This window comes from Simochromis diagramma, unplaced genomic scaffold (assembly GCF_900408965.1).
Source record: "Simochromis diagramma unplaced genomic scaffold, fSimDia1.1 OVJJ01000343.1, whole genome shotgun sequence".
NCBI lineage: Eukaryota > Metazoa > Chordata > Actinopteri > Cichliformes > Cichlidae > Simochromis > Simochromis diagramma.
Genome location: NW_024386831.1, coordinates 5,770,528 through 5,783,311, shown reverse-complemented (window position 1 = coordinate 5,783,311; position 12,784 = coordinate 5,770,528). Strand labels below are relative to the sequence as shown.

Sequence of the window (12,784 nt, the reverse complement as noted above, 5' to 3'; positions counted from 1 at the left end):
AGCCTCATGTCTTAACTTCGCTTCGTTAAGGAGATATGACGATTTGAAAATGCCTCTCATTAGAGAAATCCAGCGGTGATTCTGAACAAACTCTCCATTGAGTTTATATGGAGAGTTTTCTGACTTTGTGTTACTCTGAGGAGATTTGCAAAATATCTATGAGTCCCACAACAATGATAGTGACATTTTCTGAAAGCCAGCAAAAATACCTACGTTTTGATGTATAATTTGTGGGGCTTGAGTGGAAATTGAGCAAGTAGCAAGAAGTTATTTGGACATGAAGAGAAAATTCACACAGTTTCACTGTCCCCTCTGAGTTAATTGCATAGCAACCATAGCAACGCATGTATTTTCTGAAAAATAACAATTTTGCCACTGAAGACTTAAAGAGAGATAAGATGAAAACGGTAGAAGATCTGAAAAAGCTGAATCACACAGGAATAGCCCAGTCATTTGAGAACGTTTTAAAGTTTGAATGGAGTTTCTAGGTGAAAGTATGAGGCAGTAGTTAAGTTTCAAAGACAAGAAAGTTTTAGCAGAATTGTGGAAGTTTCCCATTCATTTCAATGGGACAAATTAAAGGAAAAAAGTGTAATATTTTAAAAAGTATAATAGTAATAAACACCAAAAGTCATAGCGCACATTAGCAGAAAGAGCAGAACAGTTTAGAGTTTGAACGGAGAAAATCGGCTGAAAACTGAGGGAGTAGTTAAGTGCCAAAAAGTGTACGGAAGCAACTAGAATAAAATAGTGGAATAAAGAATAAAGAGAAACAGGATCTCAATAGTGTGGATGCCTATTCAGGCATCCACACAATAATCTAATTCTTAAATCTGTGTTTCTTTGATTGGGCTTATTTAAAAGCTCTTGCATCATTTATCACTGGTCATTTCTTAAATTGTGTTAACTGTGTCACTTATTTATACCATGGATTTTAGGTGGTACGACTTGGCATGTTTGAGGTCCAGTCCTATAAGCTCATCCAGTCTCTTGTCAAGCGTGCACGGGACTTACAGCAGAAACTGCTTACACGGATGCTAGATGACCACCAGAAAGCCAACAAGAAGTTAGTTGGTTCTCTTTTTTTATTCTCAGCAAGAGTGTTTTCTCTCTACATCAGCATAGTTCACCAATACATCTGAAGGAAGTTATCATTAAAAAAAGATGAGAGGGATTAAGCAGCTTCTGTTTGGCAGATACTACTGAAATATGCATAGGGAAGCTTAAGAGCTGGTCACTCTAAAAGAATACACTGTGTGAAAGTCATAAGGGATGTCGTTTAGTGCTCTTTGTGATTTTCGGCCCCGTGTTAGCTGCTCTGTGGTGTTCTCTATTGCCAAGCGGTGCCATAATAAGATTGTAAATCTGTGAAATCCTCCGTATACAGCACTGAATTAATGCCATTCTTCCTCTCACAGGCTTTGTCATGAATTTGAGCAGATTTCAGAGAAGGCACTGAGCACACCGCCAGATACTCAAAAGCTGATGGAACTTAAGGTGACTGCACCAAAAAATCACACATACCAGGCTTGTTGCATTATGCCATGCACAATTGTCCTTTACAGATTGTCCACAAAACAGTTATGGAGTGCACTTAACACCAGTCAGTAAACTTTGTCTTTTATTTCTTTTCTTGTGGTTTTGAGTGTTTTTGGTAGTAGGCCCTCAGCTGAGGCTACAGAAAGCCTGGAAAGTCTTGCATTCCTTCACACTTATGAACTACCTTAGTATGGTTGCTGTACAATTTTTAAGATATAAATGACAATTTCTTTTCTTATCCAGACTTATATTAAAAAGGTGGAGACCACAGAGATGCCTCTTTTGCAACAAAGACTAGCAGACTCTGCCACGCAGTTGTGTTTCCTGGTGGAGTTTGCCACCCTGTCAACACTGGATATGAAGCTCAATACAAAGACAATCCAGTGGTTTAAACGTATGCCATCCATCTTTGAGGAACACCAGCAGATAGTTAGCAAAATGACGGAACAATATCAGAGTGGGCTTAAGGTCTGTGTTTTTCTGTTTCAGTGTATTTTAATGTTTAATGTAGAGAAAACATACTGGTGGCTAAAATACAAGGACATCTTTCCTTACCCTCATTCCAGTTGTACCGTGAGCACTTGTTGCAAGAACTGGACAGCTACAGTAAACAAGTGGAGGAGTTTAAGGCCTTTCGTGAGACAGCCAATCTCAGCAAGTACCTGACAAAAGCTCAGGCCCTCAATACCAAACTGGAGTTAGCTGCTGAAAAGGTATATCACAACTTGTTACCTGTAAGCCTAGAGATATATATCTGTACATTAGTTCACAGGTGTTATCTCAGGCTGTATTATGTGTTGATGTCTTATTTATAAATCAACTATGCATCTACTCATTATTTTATCTTTTCTTTCCATGTCTTTGTTTATTTCTGTATTTTACTTCTACTCTTACCTTTGATCCTTACCTCTGTGGAAAGATTAATGATTTAAATCTAGACGAGGAGGCTTTCGGCTGGTCTGTTTCCCAATATCCAGAGCGGAAGAAGGTGCAGGAAAAGTTGACACTATTCCTGCGCCTCTATGAGACAGCTACTGATTTCATAAAACAGCGTGAGAAGTGGCTGCATGGACCCCTCACCAGTGTGAACCCAGACAAGGTAAAAGCAGTAGAAAAATTACTTTGTATTCAATGCAGGAGTGACTGGGGAGTTTAGGTGACAGATTGAGCTCAGTTCTAATTTTCTGATTTTCATTCATATAACAACGACATTCTCTGTCTTATTTACAGCCTCAGTGGTCCAACAGTAGTATAATAAGGGCATCCAGACCGTCATAAAGATTCAGATTTCTATTTTTTTGTTGAATGGTGCATTTTATCAAGTCCCTGGGAAGATTTAAAAAAACAAAAAACTGAACAAATATAAATGCATAAATAACACAGAGCTTATTTTGTAGTATTGTGAACATTCAAAACAGCTAACTTGGGTAGTTCAATAAGAAAGTGGTTGGTCAGAGTAAGAGTAGACTGAGTAAGAAAGCAACAAGATTAAATCATGAATATAATGTAAAAAAAAAAATCAAATGAACTTGGTCAACTTTCTTTGTATAACTAAAGCCCTTGAAGGAGCTGATGGATTTTTTTGACTGCATTTTTATCTGTTTGTGCCTCCTTATTTACATAATGACATCACTGCATGTGGTACTTTTTATTATACTCTGATGGTATTAGTATTATTTGCACTGCCATTTCCCTTTTATATTACAGCCATTCTTCCACATACTATATATATATGAAAGCAGCAAAGCACTCAGCATTTTTCACTTCACTGATGTTGAGCTCCACAGAGCAGAGCTCCACATGAAACAATGTTTGCTGCTTAAACTCCTTTCCTTTTTTCCTTTTAATGCTTATTTAAGTACTTCTTTCATTAACTACATCCTCAGCTATTATTACTATAAGTACCTCTGTAAGCATTGCTAACACTGCTGCTGCCTCTACTACAATCAATAATTGTACTATTAAAAACACATTGTTAAATCTAGCATTTAATACTTGCAAGCAAACACCCTAAATACTCATAGCAACCATCTACCTTTTCATCTTGTGTTGTGGAAGTTTTCCATTAAATAAAGCCTGCAGACGAGCGGTGAGCAGTAGCTAACATTCTTTAATCAAAACACAAAAGAACAGAAAACCCAAGCTTGTGGAGAGCCTGCATGATCGCGGGGCAGACGGTCAGCAGAGTCTCTTCTGAGTCTAACATGGCTCTCAGTTAAATACCTTCTCCAGGAACAAAAAGCAGTACACAGCTGTTTCACACTTTAAGGTTCACACTCCCTTGCTACAGAGTCCTCGAAGAGACAAAAGACTCTTCCTGTGGAGTTGTCTGCTTCCCCCAACTTCCTTACTAGACCCCCACCATTTGTCTTACTGTATGAGTGTGAGACATGTTAGAATCCAGTGGCACCAAGGTATCATACAATGAAATAATGTGATTAGTACATAAGTAAAATAAATTTCTACACATCTTGGCAACAACAACAGTACAAATCTTGGAATAACCTTTAGCTTTCTGCCTTTATGTTCGTTTGTTTAATGTCTGTGTTCTTTTATTTATAAAAAAAATTAAAAAATAAATTTTCCTTTTGTGTTATTATAAATCCTGCTGTAGAGTGGAGAGCTAAGTTATGATGTAATGCTAGCAAACATGATTCCTAAGATCCACACACAGATAGCAAAATCCAAAACTGCAGTTCAGGCCTCCAAGATGGTCAGTCAGCTGACCACAGCTTCAGTCATTCATAATTTTAAACTATAATATGATTTTAAAGAGGGAGTCTATTTTTTTAAACACCCTGTAACTGTAGTAATGGAGGAAACTCCAAACTTTTTTTTTGTACTAGGTGGTACACATATGTACGGAAGAGGATTAGGGCCACTGGGGAAAAAAAAAACAATTCTGACTTTTTTCTCAGAATTTTGACTTTAATCTCAGAATTCTGACTTTTTTCTCAGAATTCTGACTTTAATCTCAGAATTCTGACTTTTTTCTCAGAATTCTGAAAAAAGTCAGAATTCTGACTTTAATCTCAGAATTCTGACTTTTTTCTCAGAATTCTGACTTTAATCTCAGAATTCTTTCCTTTTTTTTTTCCAGTGGCCCTAATCCTCTTCCGTACCATATGCATATTTCTATTATAAATTTGGGCATTTTAACAAGGGAGTCTAAAGAAATTGACCTTTGGAGCGAGGATGAGAAGACAACTTTATTATTCAGTTTAATGAGTGATTATAACGTAACTTAAGTAGAAAAAGTTATTTAAATTTTTGCTAAAAGTTATTTTAACTTTTGCTGGAAGTTATTATAGCTCTGATGAATAAACATTTGGTGGTACAAAAATATGACATAATAAATATTTTTATTGAATTACTTGATGTGAAATTTTTATAAATTCTATTTATGTCCTGTTGTTATGTAAAAAAAAATACCCCCATTCCCAAAATAGGTAGAAGGTGATGTTGGCAACTATTGGCGCGCTCTATACAAGCTGGAGAAATCCTTAAGTGAAGTACCCAATGCCCTTAATATAGCAAACACTATAAAGGCTAAGGTGGAAGACTTCAAGGAGCACATTCCTATGGTGCAGGTGAGAAATCAAGAGTAAGATTTGGTATTTGACTTTAATACAATATCATTTGAAATTTTGGAAGTAATTTGGACTGGATGTACTTTTTCATAGGTACTGTGTAATCCCGGCCTGCGTAAACGTCACTGGGATGCCATGTCGGACTTGGCTGGCATCTACCTGGAGCCAGCTGATGATCAGGTGTCTGTGTCTAACTTCCTATCAATGCACCTGGAACAGCACTTGAGCAGCTTCGAAGGCATCAGTGAAGCAGCCAGCAAGGAGTACTCACTGGAGAAGGCCATGGAGAAAATGGCCAGTGAGTGGGATCACATGGAGTTTAATCTCCTTAGCTACCGAGAGACGGGCACCTCAATCCTGTCATCGGTGGAAGAAGTGCAGATGCTGTTGGATGATCACATTGTGAAGACACAAACCATGAAAGGCTCACCCTTCATTAAACCTTTTGAAGTGGAAATACGGTGAGAGTCAAGAGGAATTGCTTTTGAGTAATTTTACTTTGCTTGCTTGGAAAATAAGTTTGGTGTAATGTTATTAAGGGGAAAATTCCATACACTCACTATTTAGCTGCAATCTGTTGGCAGTCTATGTATTGATTGCTGCAGGGCTCGGCTGAGATTGTGTGGCAAACAGACATCTGTGCCCCACCGCCCTTACTGCTAATGTGAACTTGTTGCATAATTTAGCTGCCAAAATTGACTGTTTTTGTGAGCATCTGTGCTGCCCAAAACACCAACAAAGAAGCCCAGAGATGTACGGCTTATTCATAGATGTTGTGGTGATAGTGAGCTAATGAGTTCTATCCAGAAGGACTTCACATTTAAACAGATGCCACATGTGGATTAAAGTACCCACAACAATCCCTGCTGAGATCAGAAGAGCTTGAATCATTTTTACAACCTCTACAGAGAGGTAAAAGGTCTGAACTGATGAACTGAAACAGTTTTATAGGGAAACATTGCACGTCATTGTACAAGTATAATAAGCAGCTATAGAAAATGTCTTATGGATGTTGTGTGAGTTTTCATCAAAGACATGGAAAGCACACATGTGTGGTCTTAGTTTAGGCCTGGTCGTGTTTTTTTTTTTTTTTCTTTTTTAAATAACTGTGATCAGGATGAAGATGACAAATATTGTATGTAATCATTGAAAACAAAAACTTTAAAAATCAGTTGGAATTTTTTTTTAAATCCACCAACCTTTTTTATTTTTGTGAACAATGAAATATTATATAGCAAAGATTACAAAACAAAAAAGAATAATAGCATGTAAAGGAATCAGTTTGTCTTTTCCAAAGCTTGAATCTGACCCTCTGCATCTGATTGCAACATTTTAACTGCAAAATGACTACACATCAGTAAGTAATATTATTATAATTTTTATCATTAGGGAATGGGAGGGCAAGTTGCTGCTTCTCCAAGAAGTTCTGGACGAGTGGTTAAAGGTGCAGTCTACTTGGCTGTACCTGGAGCCCATATTCAGCTCCCCAGACATCATGGTTCAGATGCCTGAAGAGGGACGCCGATTCACAACTGTTGACAAAACATGGAGAGACATCATGAAACAGGTTTCACTGGTGAGTGTTTTTGATCTAACACTATTGCCTTTGAAAAGCAAAAATCTGAAGGAGATTTGGGTTTCAAGACCTGTGTATTTGTACTTGTTCTGTGGTTTGAAATGCAAATATAGCTATAGCGCATCCAGCTCAGGACAAGTATTTATTACTAGACAGCATACACCTTAAAATTTCAAGTGTTCTACTGTAATCAGATTAAATTCAGTGCATTAACCTGAGCAGGTGGGTCAGCGTGCAGACACATAAACATAAACGCACACTGAGAGATTGTGAGAATATGTAGGAAAAGAACAATGTCAGCCAAATACACCGATACAGCCAAAGCAGAAGGGAGCATTCAGACAGAGGGAATGCGATAAGAGTGAATCAGTCTGAAGCGGATGGAGAACGAGACAAAAACAACTGAGCGGGGATAGAAAGTGAGTGTTGCAAGAGCATCCTCAAAGAGTTTCCAAAGGGTAATTGGCGTCCTCAGTAGACCTGAAATGAGACACATCAATTTCAGGCAGTGTCCTCCGAAAGCCCAGCCTGACTGCACCATCAAATAGAAATTATGGATTTTGTCTGGAAGGGGCAGGGGTGTATGGAACCACAAAGAAAATGAGGTCACCGAGGGATGGGCAGCCTGCACACAAAGACGCTCATGTGTACACTCTAAGCTGCTTTGATATGTTACACTGTGTTATTGAGCATGTCAGCATAAATACTAAAGCAGTACAGTTTAAACTTAATTTTTTTCCTGTATAATGGAGCTCAGTTTCTAAAGGCTATATGTACTTTTTTCTTTTATTAAAGTAACATATGGCCAAAATGTTGTATCAATATAAGGATTAAAAATTTAATAGAAAATTCTGTAAATAGAAAGATTTGTTGGAGTGAGAGAAAAGGATAGATTATGAAGGCGTGATCAAAAAGTTTGGGGATTGGTTCATTAAAAATCAGAAATTTTACCTCAATAAATTTCAGTGTTTCTCTATTCAAGGTCATGTTTTCAAGACCATCCAGATTGCTTCCAGTGTGGTGGATATTTTTAGATATATTTAGAAATCCTGTTCTGACCACTTGGACTGTGCGTCTGGAATTTGGCTGCAGACCTTAAATTCGTCCAGAGAGCAGCCATCAACTTCAGTTTCAAATTTATACAGATTTTATTTAAAGGATCATTAGAGCTGGGCCTCCAGCTTCCACCGAGCAGTTTTCAACAGCTTTCAGTTACCGAGCCTGAGTGCGGTGTATCAGATTCAGTTCTGCACTGCGAAATCATACTCCAAAGTAAACCTATGCTCTAAATTGACCTTTCTGCAGTGTCCTGAAGCGTTATGTTGGAAGGAGAGCGTTCATCGTTGCGTTGTATCATGCCACACATACAGCACAGTGCTGGCCACAGTAAAACAATCTGTGCTCAACAACTTGACTTCTTGCCAGATTTGGTTCATTGTAAGTTTGTCAAACAAAAATCAAACTATTTGGAAGCAGTGGAAGAGATGCATCGCCAATATATAGAGTATGAGGTTGGGAAAAAAAATTGGTATGGCATAGTATTATAATATTTTGCATGGGGGATATTGTATATATATTAGTGCATTGAACCAAAGGGAAAGTGGTTCAGTGTGGCACCAGAAAATGATCTTAAACAGATCCCCAAAATTAAATTATTTTTTTTTTAAATATTTTTTTGATAGGGTTTTGATAGGGAATTCCTCTAACTTTTTATAAATGTGAATGTATAGCGCTACCAGTAATGACAAGGGGAAAAAGTTTGTGAACTTTTTAAAAAATGTTAGCTAGATAGCTAAATAAAAACAAACAAAAAAGAAATATTCTGCTAATAGTGTGGAAACCAAAATATTTTATGGTATGAAGCTAAACCAGCAAGCTAGTTCAGCCAGACTACATTATCATAAACCAAACATCGCCTCCCAGTTTTAGTAGTCAGTTTTGATGTCTCACTCTGACATGTCAGTGCTGCTGCTTCTCTGCCCTGGTGTTTGACACCCTGCTGCCACCCAAACATCAATCTGTGTGCTCTGGTGGGAGATTTACTCATCACTCATTAATTTGTGTATTTGAGGGCAGTGATGAGCTCAAAATCTGTAACTGTCCTCTGCTGCTGTAATACAACCCCAAATCCAGGCAAGCTGCGATGCTGTGTGTAATGTAAATAAAAACAAAATGCAATGATTCAATGCAAATCTCATAAACACACGTTTTTTGCACAGTGCAAGACTGAAAACATAACAAATTTTGTCAGTTTAAACATTTGATATGTTTTCTATCTTCTCTTGTGTATAAAATATGTATTTATTTCGAGTCATTGCGTTCTCGTTTATAATTTAACAGTGTCCCAACTTCATTGTAACTGGGGTCATAAATCATTTCAAACAAGAGTTCCCCGACAAAATTGTAATTAAGTCCATAAAAATTATGTTTTTCTGCTTTTTGTTCTCAAATTTTGTTCATTGCTTAAAGCTCATTTTAATTTACCACCACACGAGGGCCAGTTACAGAAAAATACCTCCTTGGCATGATCTTGTACTGCATCAAAATCTGACAAACAGTACATCCTTTCTCTTTGTCAATAAGACTGATCAGTGATGCATGAAATTAGAATCATCTCAACTACATGCTATGACACGAGTGTGAGCAAAGTCAGATCCTCTGTCCACATCAGGACGTCTTTGCCCAGGTTGTTGTCATCACATCAGCCACTGGGAGTTGCTCAAGATCCACTCATCTTCTAGCACCTTACAGCATCACCATCTTCACTTAATTTTCATGGTCTTCTTTTTTTTATTTTTTTTATTTGCTGCTTGTATTAGTGTGTCACTTACTTTACTATTGCATGCTCAGTTGAAAGTACAAACAGGGTAAATCAATTTAAAAGATTTATTTCTATGAACCTGCTTCCTTTTAACTATGCAGCGCACCACACCCAAGTTCCTTTGAGTGAGTGAAGAAGGAGAGAAACAGCTTACCTATGAGCACAAAGAGAAGACGACTGGCATAGTGTTTATTAATATAACCACATATATAGATATACCTCTAATAAACCTGAGAATGAGCTAGTAAACTAGCCAAAGACTAGTTCACACTCATATTGTGTAATAAAGGACAACACAATTTTTGTCCTGGATGTGTGTTATTTTTTTTAAGACCTGCCATATCAGCTGGGAACACTTCCCACCCTTTACTGATTTGTATGGTGCATAGGAATCTACATTACCTCACAGTACCTCCATAAAGCAATATTAGCATTTCAACATAAAATATAAAAATAGACCTGTTATTACAATGTACTCCTAAAGAATGGACCAAAATCACAAATGTGAAGATTCATAGTTCATCAATCAGGAACACTTTGTCAGAATAATTACATGCTGACAGAAATGCAATCAAATGTGCCTTGTCTTTGCAATTGAGCTTGAACGTCTGATTTAGGCTTTCATTTCTCGGTTACTGTATTTTAAAATTGTATCTTTTGGCCTGATTTAAGAAAGAAAAAACACGATCTAGAACAGTTTAAACCTCTCATTGTTTAAATGTTACTTTCACTATATTTGTAGGAAACAAAACCTTGGGAAAACTGCCTATACTTGGCACATTTTACAAAGTCAAGAGCAACCACGTGTTAAGGATGACTAAATCATTGCAAATCAGCATAAGGTGATACCGTGTCTGCACCATTTTTACCTTCAAGGTATAATCAATAATCGTTTTGGCTTTCTCTTTCTTCTACATCCAACATTTGTTTGGCTTCCAGACGTCTCTGTGTCAAACCTTTGATCAAGTTATCCAGCCAGTATATATACTAGTTTAAGATAGCCTTGATGCTTCCTTGTTTTACCTGATTGATTTTTCATGTGCATTACTGTATGGAGCCCCTTACCAGATTTGTTTTCTTTTGGTGCCTATTTCTTCTTGTACATGACCAGCAATCGGGAGAAATGCCTTGTTCTTCTCTTACTCCATGTTTATGAAATTTTGCACAATTTTGAAAAATTCACAATCTAAGGAGACACAAACACGGGTCATCTGACCAGGAATCAGACCGCGGGCATTGTGATTATGTGTTGTAACCATTAGACCAAATGTTCATCCATGTTTTTTCATGTTGACTCCACACTGGCTCTGCTCCTTCCTGTCTGTTATTTCATTCCTAGAAGATGATATCAGACTTCATTTCAGAACTGCCAAAATCTTCATGTGAGCGGGTTAGAGGTTCACTGTCCAACCTTGGAAATTAGACAGACTTTTTATTTAGACGCTTCCTGGGGGTGACAGCTCCAGAGGATATTGAATTAGTGTACAGATGAGATGATACGAGAGCTGAAATATTTCAAAGGTGCTAGACATGCCTCAGGTGAAATCTCTATTGCTCTCTCCCACCATAGATTTTTCTCTAGACTCTGTGTGACAGGTGGACCTCAGTGTGGAGCATAAAGTGGATTTTGTTAAAGGAAGAAATTGCAGTGTTTTAGTGTCACCTTCAGAGCAGCATTGACAACACTTATGCGAAGCAGAAACCTAAAAGAAATGTGAATTTCTCCTGAATGTTAATGTTTTATAAATAAATTAACTCACTCCGATCACTATTATTTAGTCATCGGAGTGGTCACTTTTGCATTTTTCTCACTTTTCCAACATGGTAACTTCATTCATTTGTAATTCTGGTATTTATGTTGTGCTTTAAGCTGTCCAGGGTGCACAGCCTGCCACTCAAAGCCAACTGGGATAGACTTCAGGCTGTGTTTTACACTAATTTTCTGACATTTGTGGTTAATAGCTGTATACTCAACATTTCTGTTTCCAGGCTGCCACACTGTTGAGCCAGTTGTAAAATAGCACATTGTTCCTCACCAAATGCTGCCGTGCATGTTATTTGTCTCATTATCCCTCAGAATTTTGCTCTTCTGATGGGTTTGAATTTGCTCTCTCTGTCAGTGGGTCTCAGTGCTGTGTATTGATATGAACTGAGTCCTGAATTTGCATCCAGGATGTTTCCAAACTCTTATGTATAATTGTCAGTGCAGCCTCACCAACTTGTATGCAGGAAAGATGTGAAAAAGAAAAAAAAGAAACAGTTGCTGATTCATCCAGGACTAGTATTATCACAGGACTCTGTATGGTATTTCCTTTTAACTAGAGCTTTATCAGACATTTATCTGACTATGACTAAGACTAGTGCTACTTCTCATTGAACGAAGTCATGGTGCTGTACAAGATTGTGACTATCTGGGAAGCTAATGTGATATAACGTTTGTATTCTTGTATTAATAGCTAACCCAGTGGAAAGCTTCATGTTACAAATAAGCCAACATTAAAAAAACCATTTTGGTGACACACCTGTGAAACTGAAGTGTGTAGTTGCCTGTTTACCACCCAAAAGAACATAAACTCAGAACTTAGAATAATCCATTTCAAACGTTTTGTACTAATTAGTTTTTTAAATGTGCTGAAGTGAGTTGACAATGAAGATCAAATTTCCCGCATTGACAGTGGGCAAAGCATTAAAGGTGATTCTCTTCAATGCAGAACAAGCACGTGTTAGCTGTGATAGCCATCGACAAGATCCTGGAAAGTCTGCAAATGTCCAATGAGTTTCTGGAAATGATCCTCAAAGGTCTTAATAACTACTTGGAGAAGAAACGTCTCTACTTTCCACGGTTCTTCTTCCTCTCAAACGAGGAGCTGCTGGAAATCCTCTCTGAGACCAAAGATCCTACAAGGTAAAGAACTATAAGTGTGCACACAGTTAGATTTATTTTTTATCATAACAACAATAATAATAATTTTAATCAATTAGCTATGGATGTTATCGACAACCCTTAAAGAGAAAACCCCCCATCAAAACTAGCTTTGTACTAGAGATGGCACGATACCACTTTTTTATGTCCGATACCGATATCATAAATTTGGATATCTGCCGATACCGATATGAATCTGATATAGTGTGTTTTTTAATCAATAAAACAGTTTTTTAAATATCTTGCTGCATTTTGTATAAGTTCATACTCAAGTTTAAATAAACAACAACACTAAAGCTATTCTGTTATACCTGTATGTAAAAAAACACACTGCA

At 37.4% G+C, this 12,784-nt stretch overlaps 1 protein-coding gene across 3 annotated transcripts in view; it reads left to right on the top strand.

Annotated features, from left to right (window-relative positions):
* The window catches only part of dnah7 (dynein, axonemal, heavy chain 7), an 82,110-nt gene that overhangs the window by 9,759 nt on the left and 59,567 nt on the right, over positions 1-12,784 (top strand). For all 3 annotated transcript variants that reach the window (XM_040027649.1, XM_040027648.1, XM_040027650.1), the window contains exons 12-20: positions 939-1,066; positions 1,419-1,497; positions 1,783-2,007; positions 2,106-2,252; positions 2,459-2,638; positions 4,989-5,129; positions 5,223-5,590; positions 6,519-6,705; positions 12,238-12,431. In XM_040027649.1, the coding sequence (XP_039883583.1) occupies positions 939-1,066; positions 1,419-1,497; positions 1,783-2,007; positions 2,106-2,252; positions 2,459-2,638; positions 4,989-5,129; positions 5,223-5,590; positions 6,519-6,705; positions 12,238-12,431 (1,649 nt within the window). The remainder of the gene's footprint in view (positions 1-938; positions 1,067-1,418; positions 1,498-1,782; positions 2,008-2,105; positions 2,253-2,458; positions 2,639-4,988; positions 5,130-5,222; positions 5,591-6,518; positions 6,706-12,237; positions 12,432-12,784) is intronic.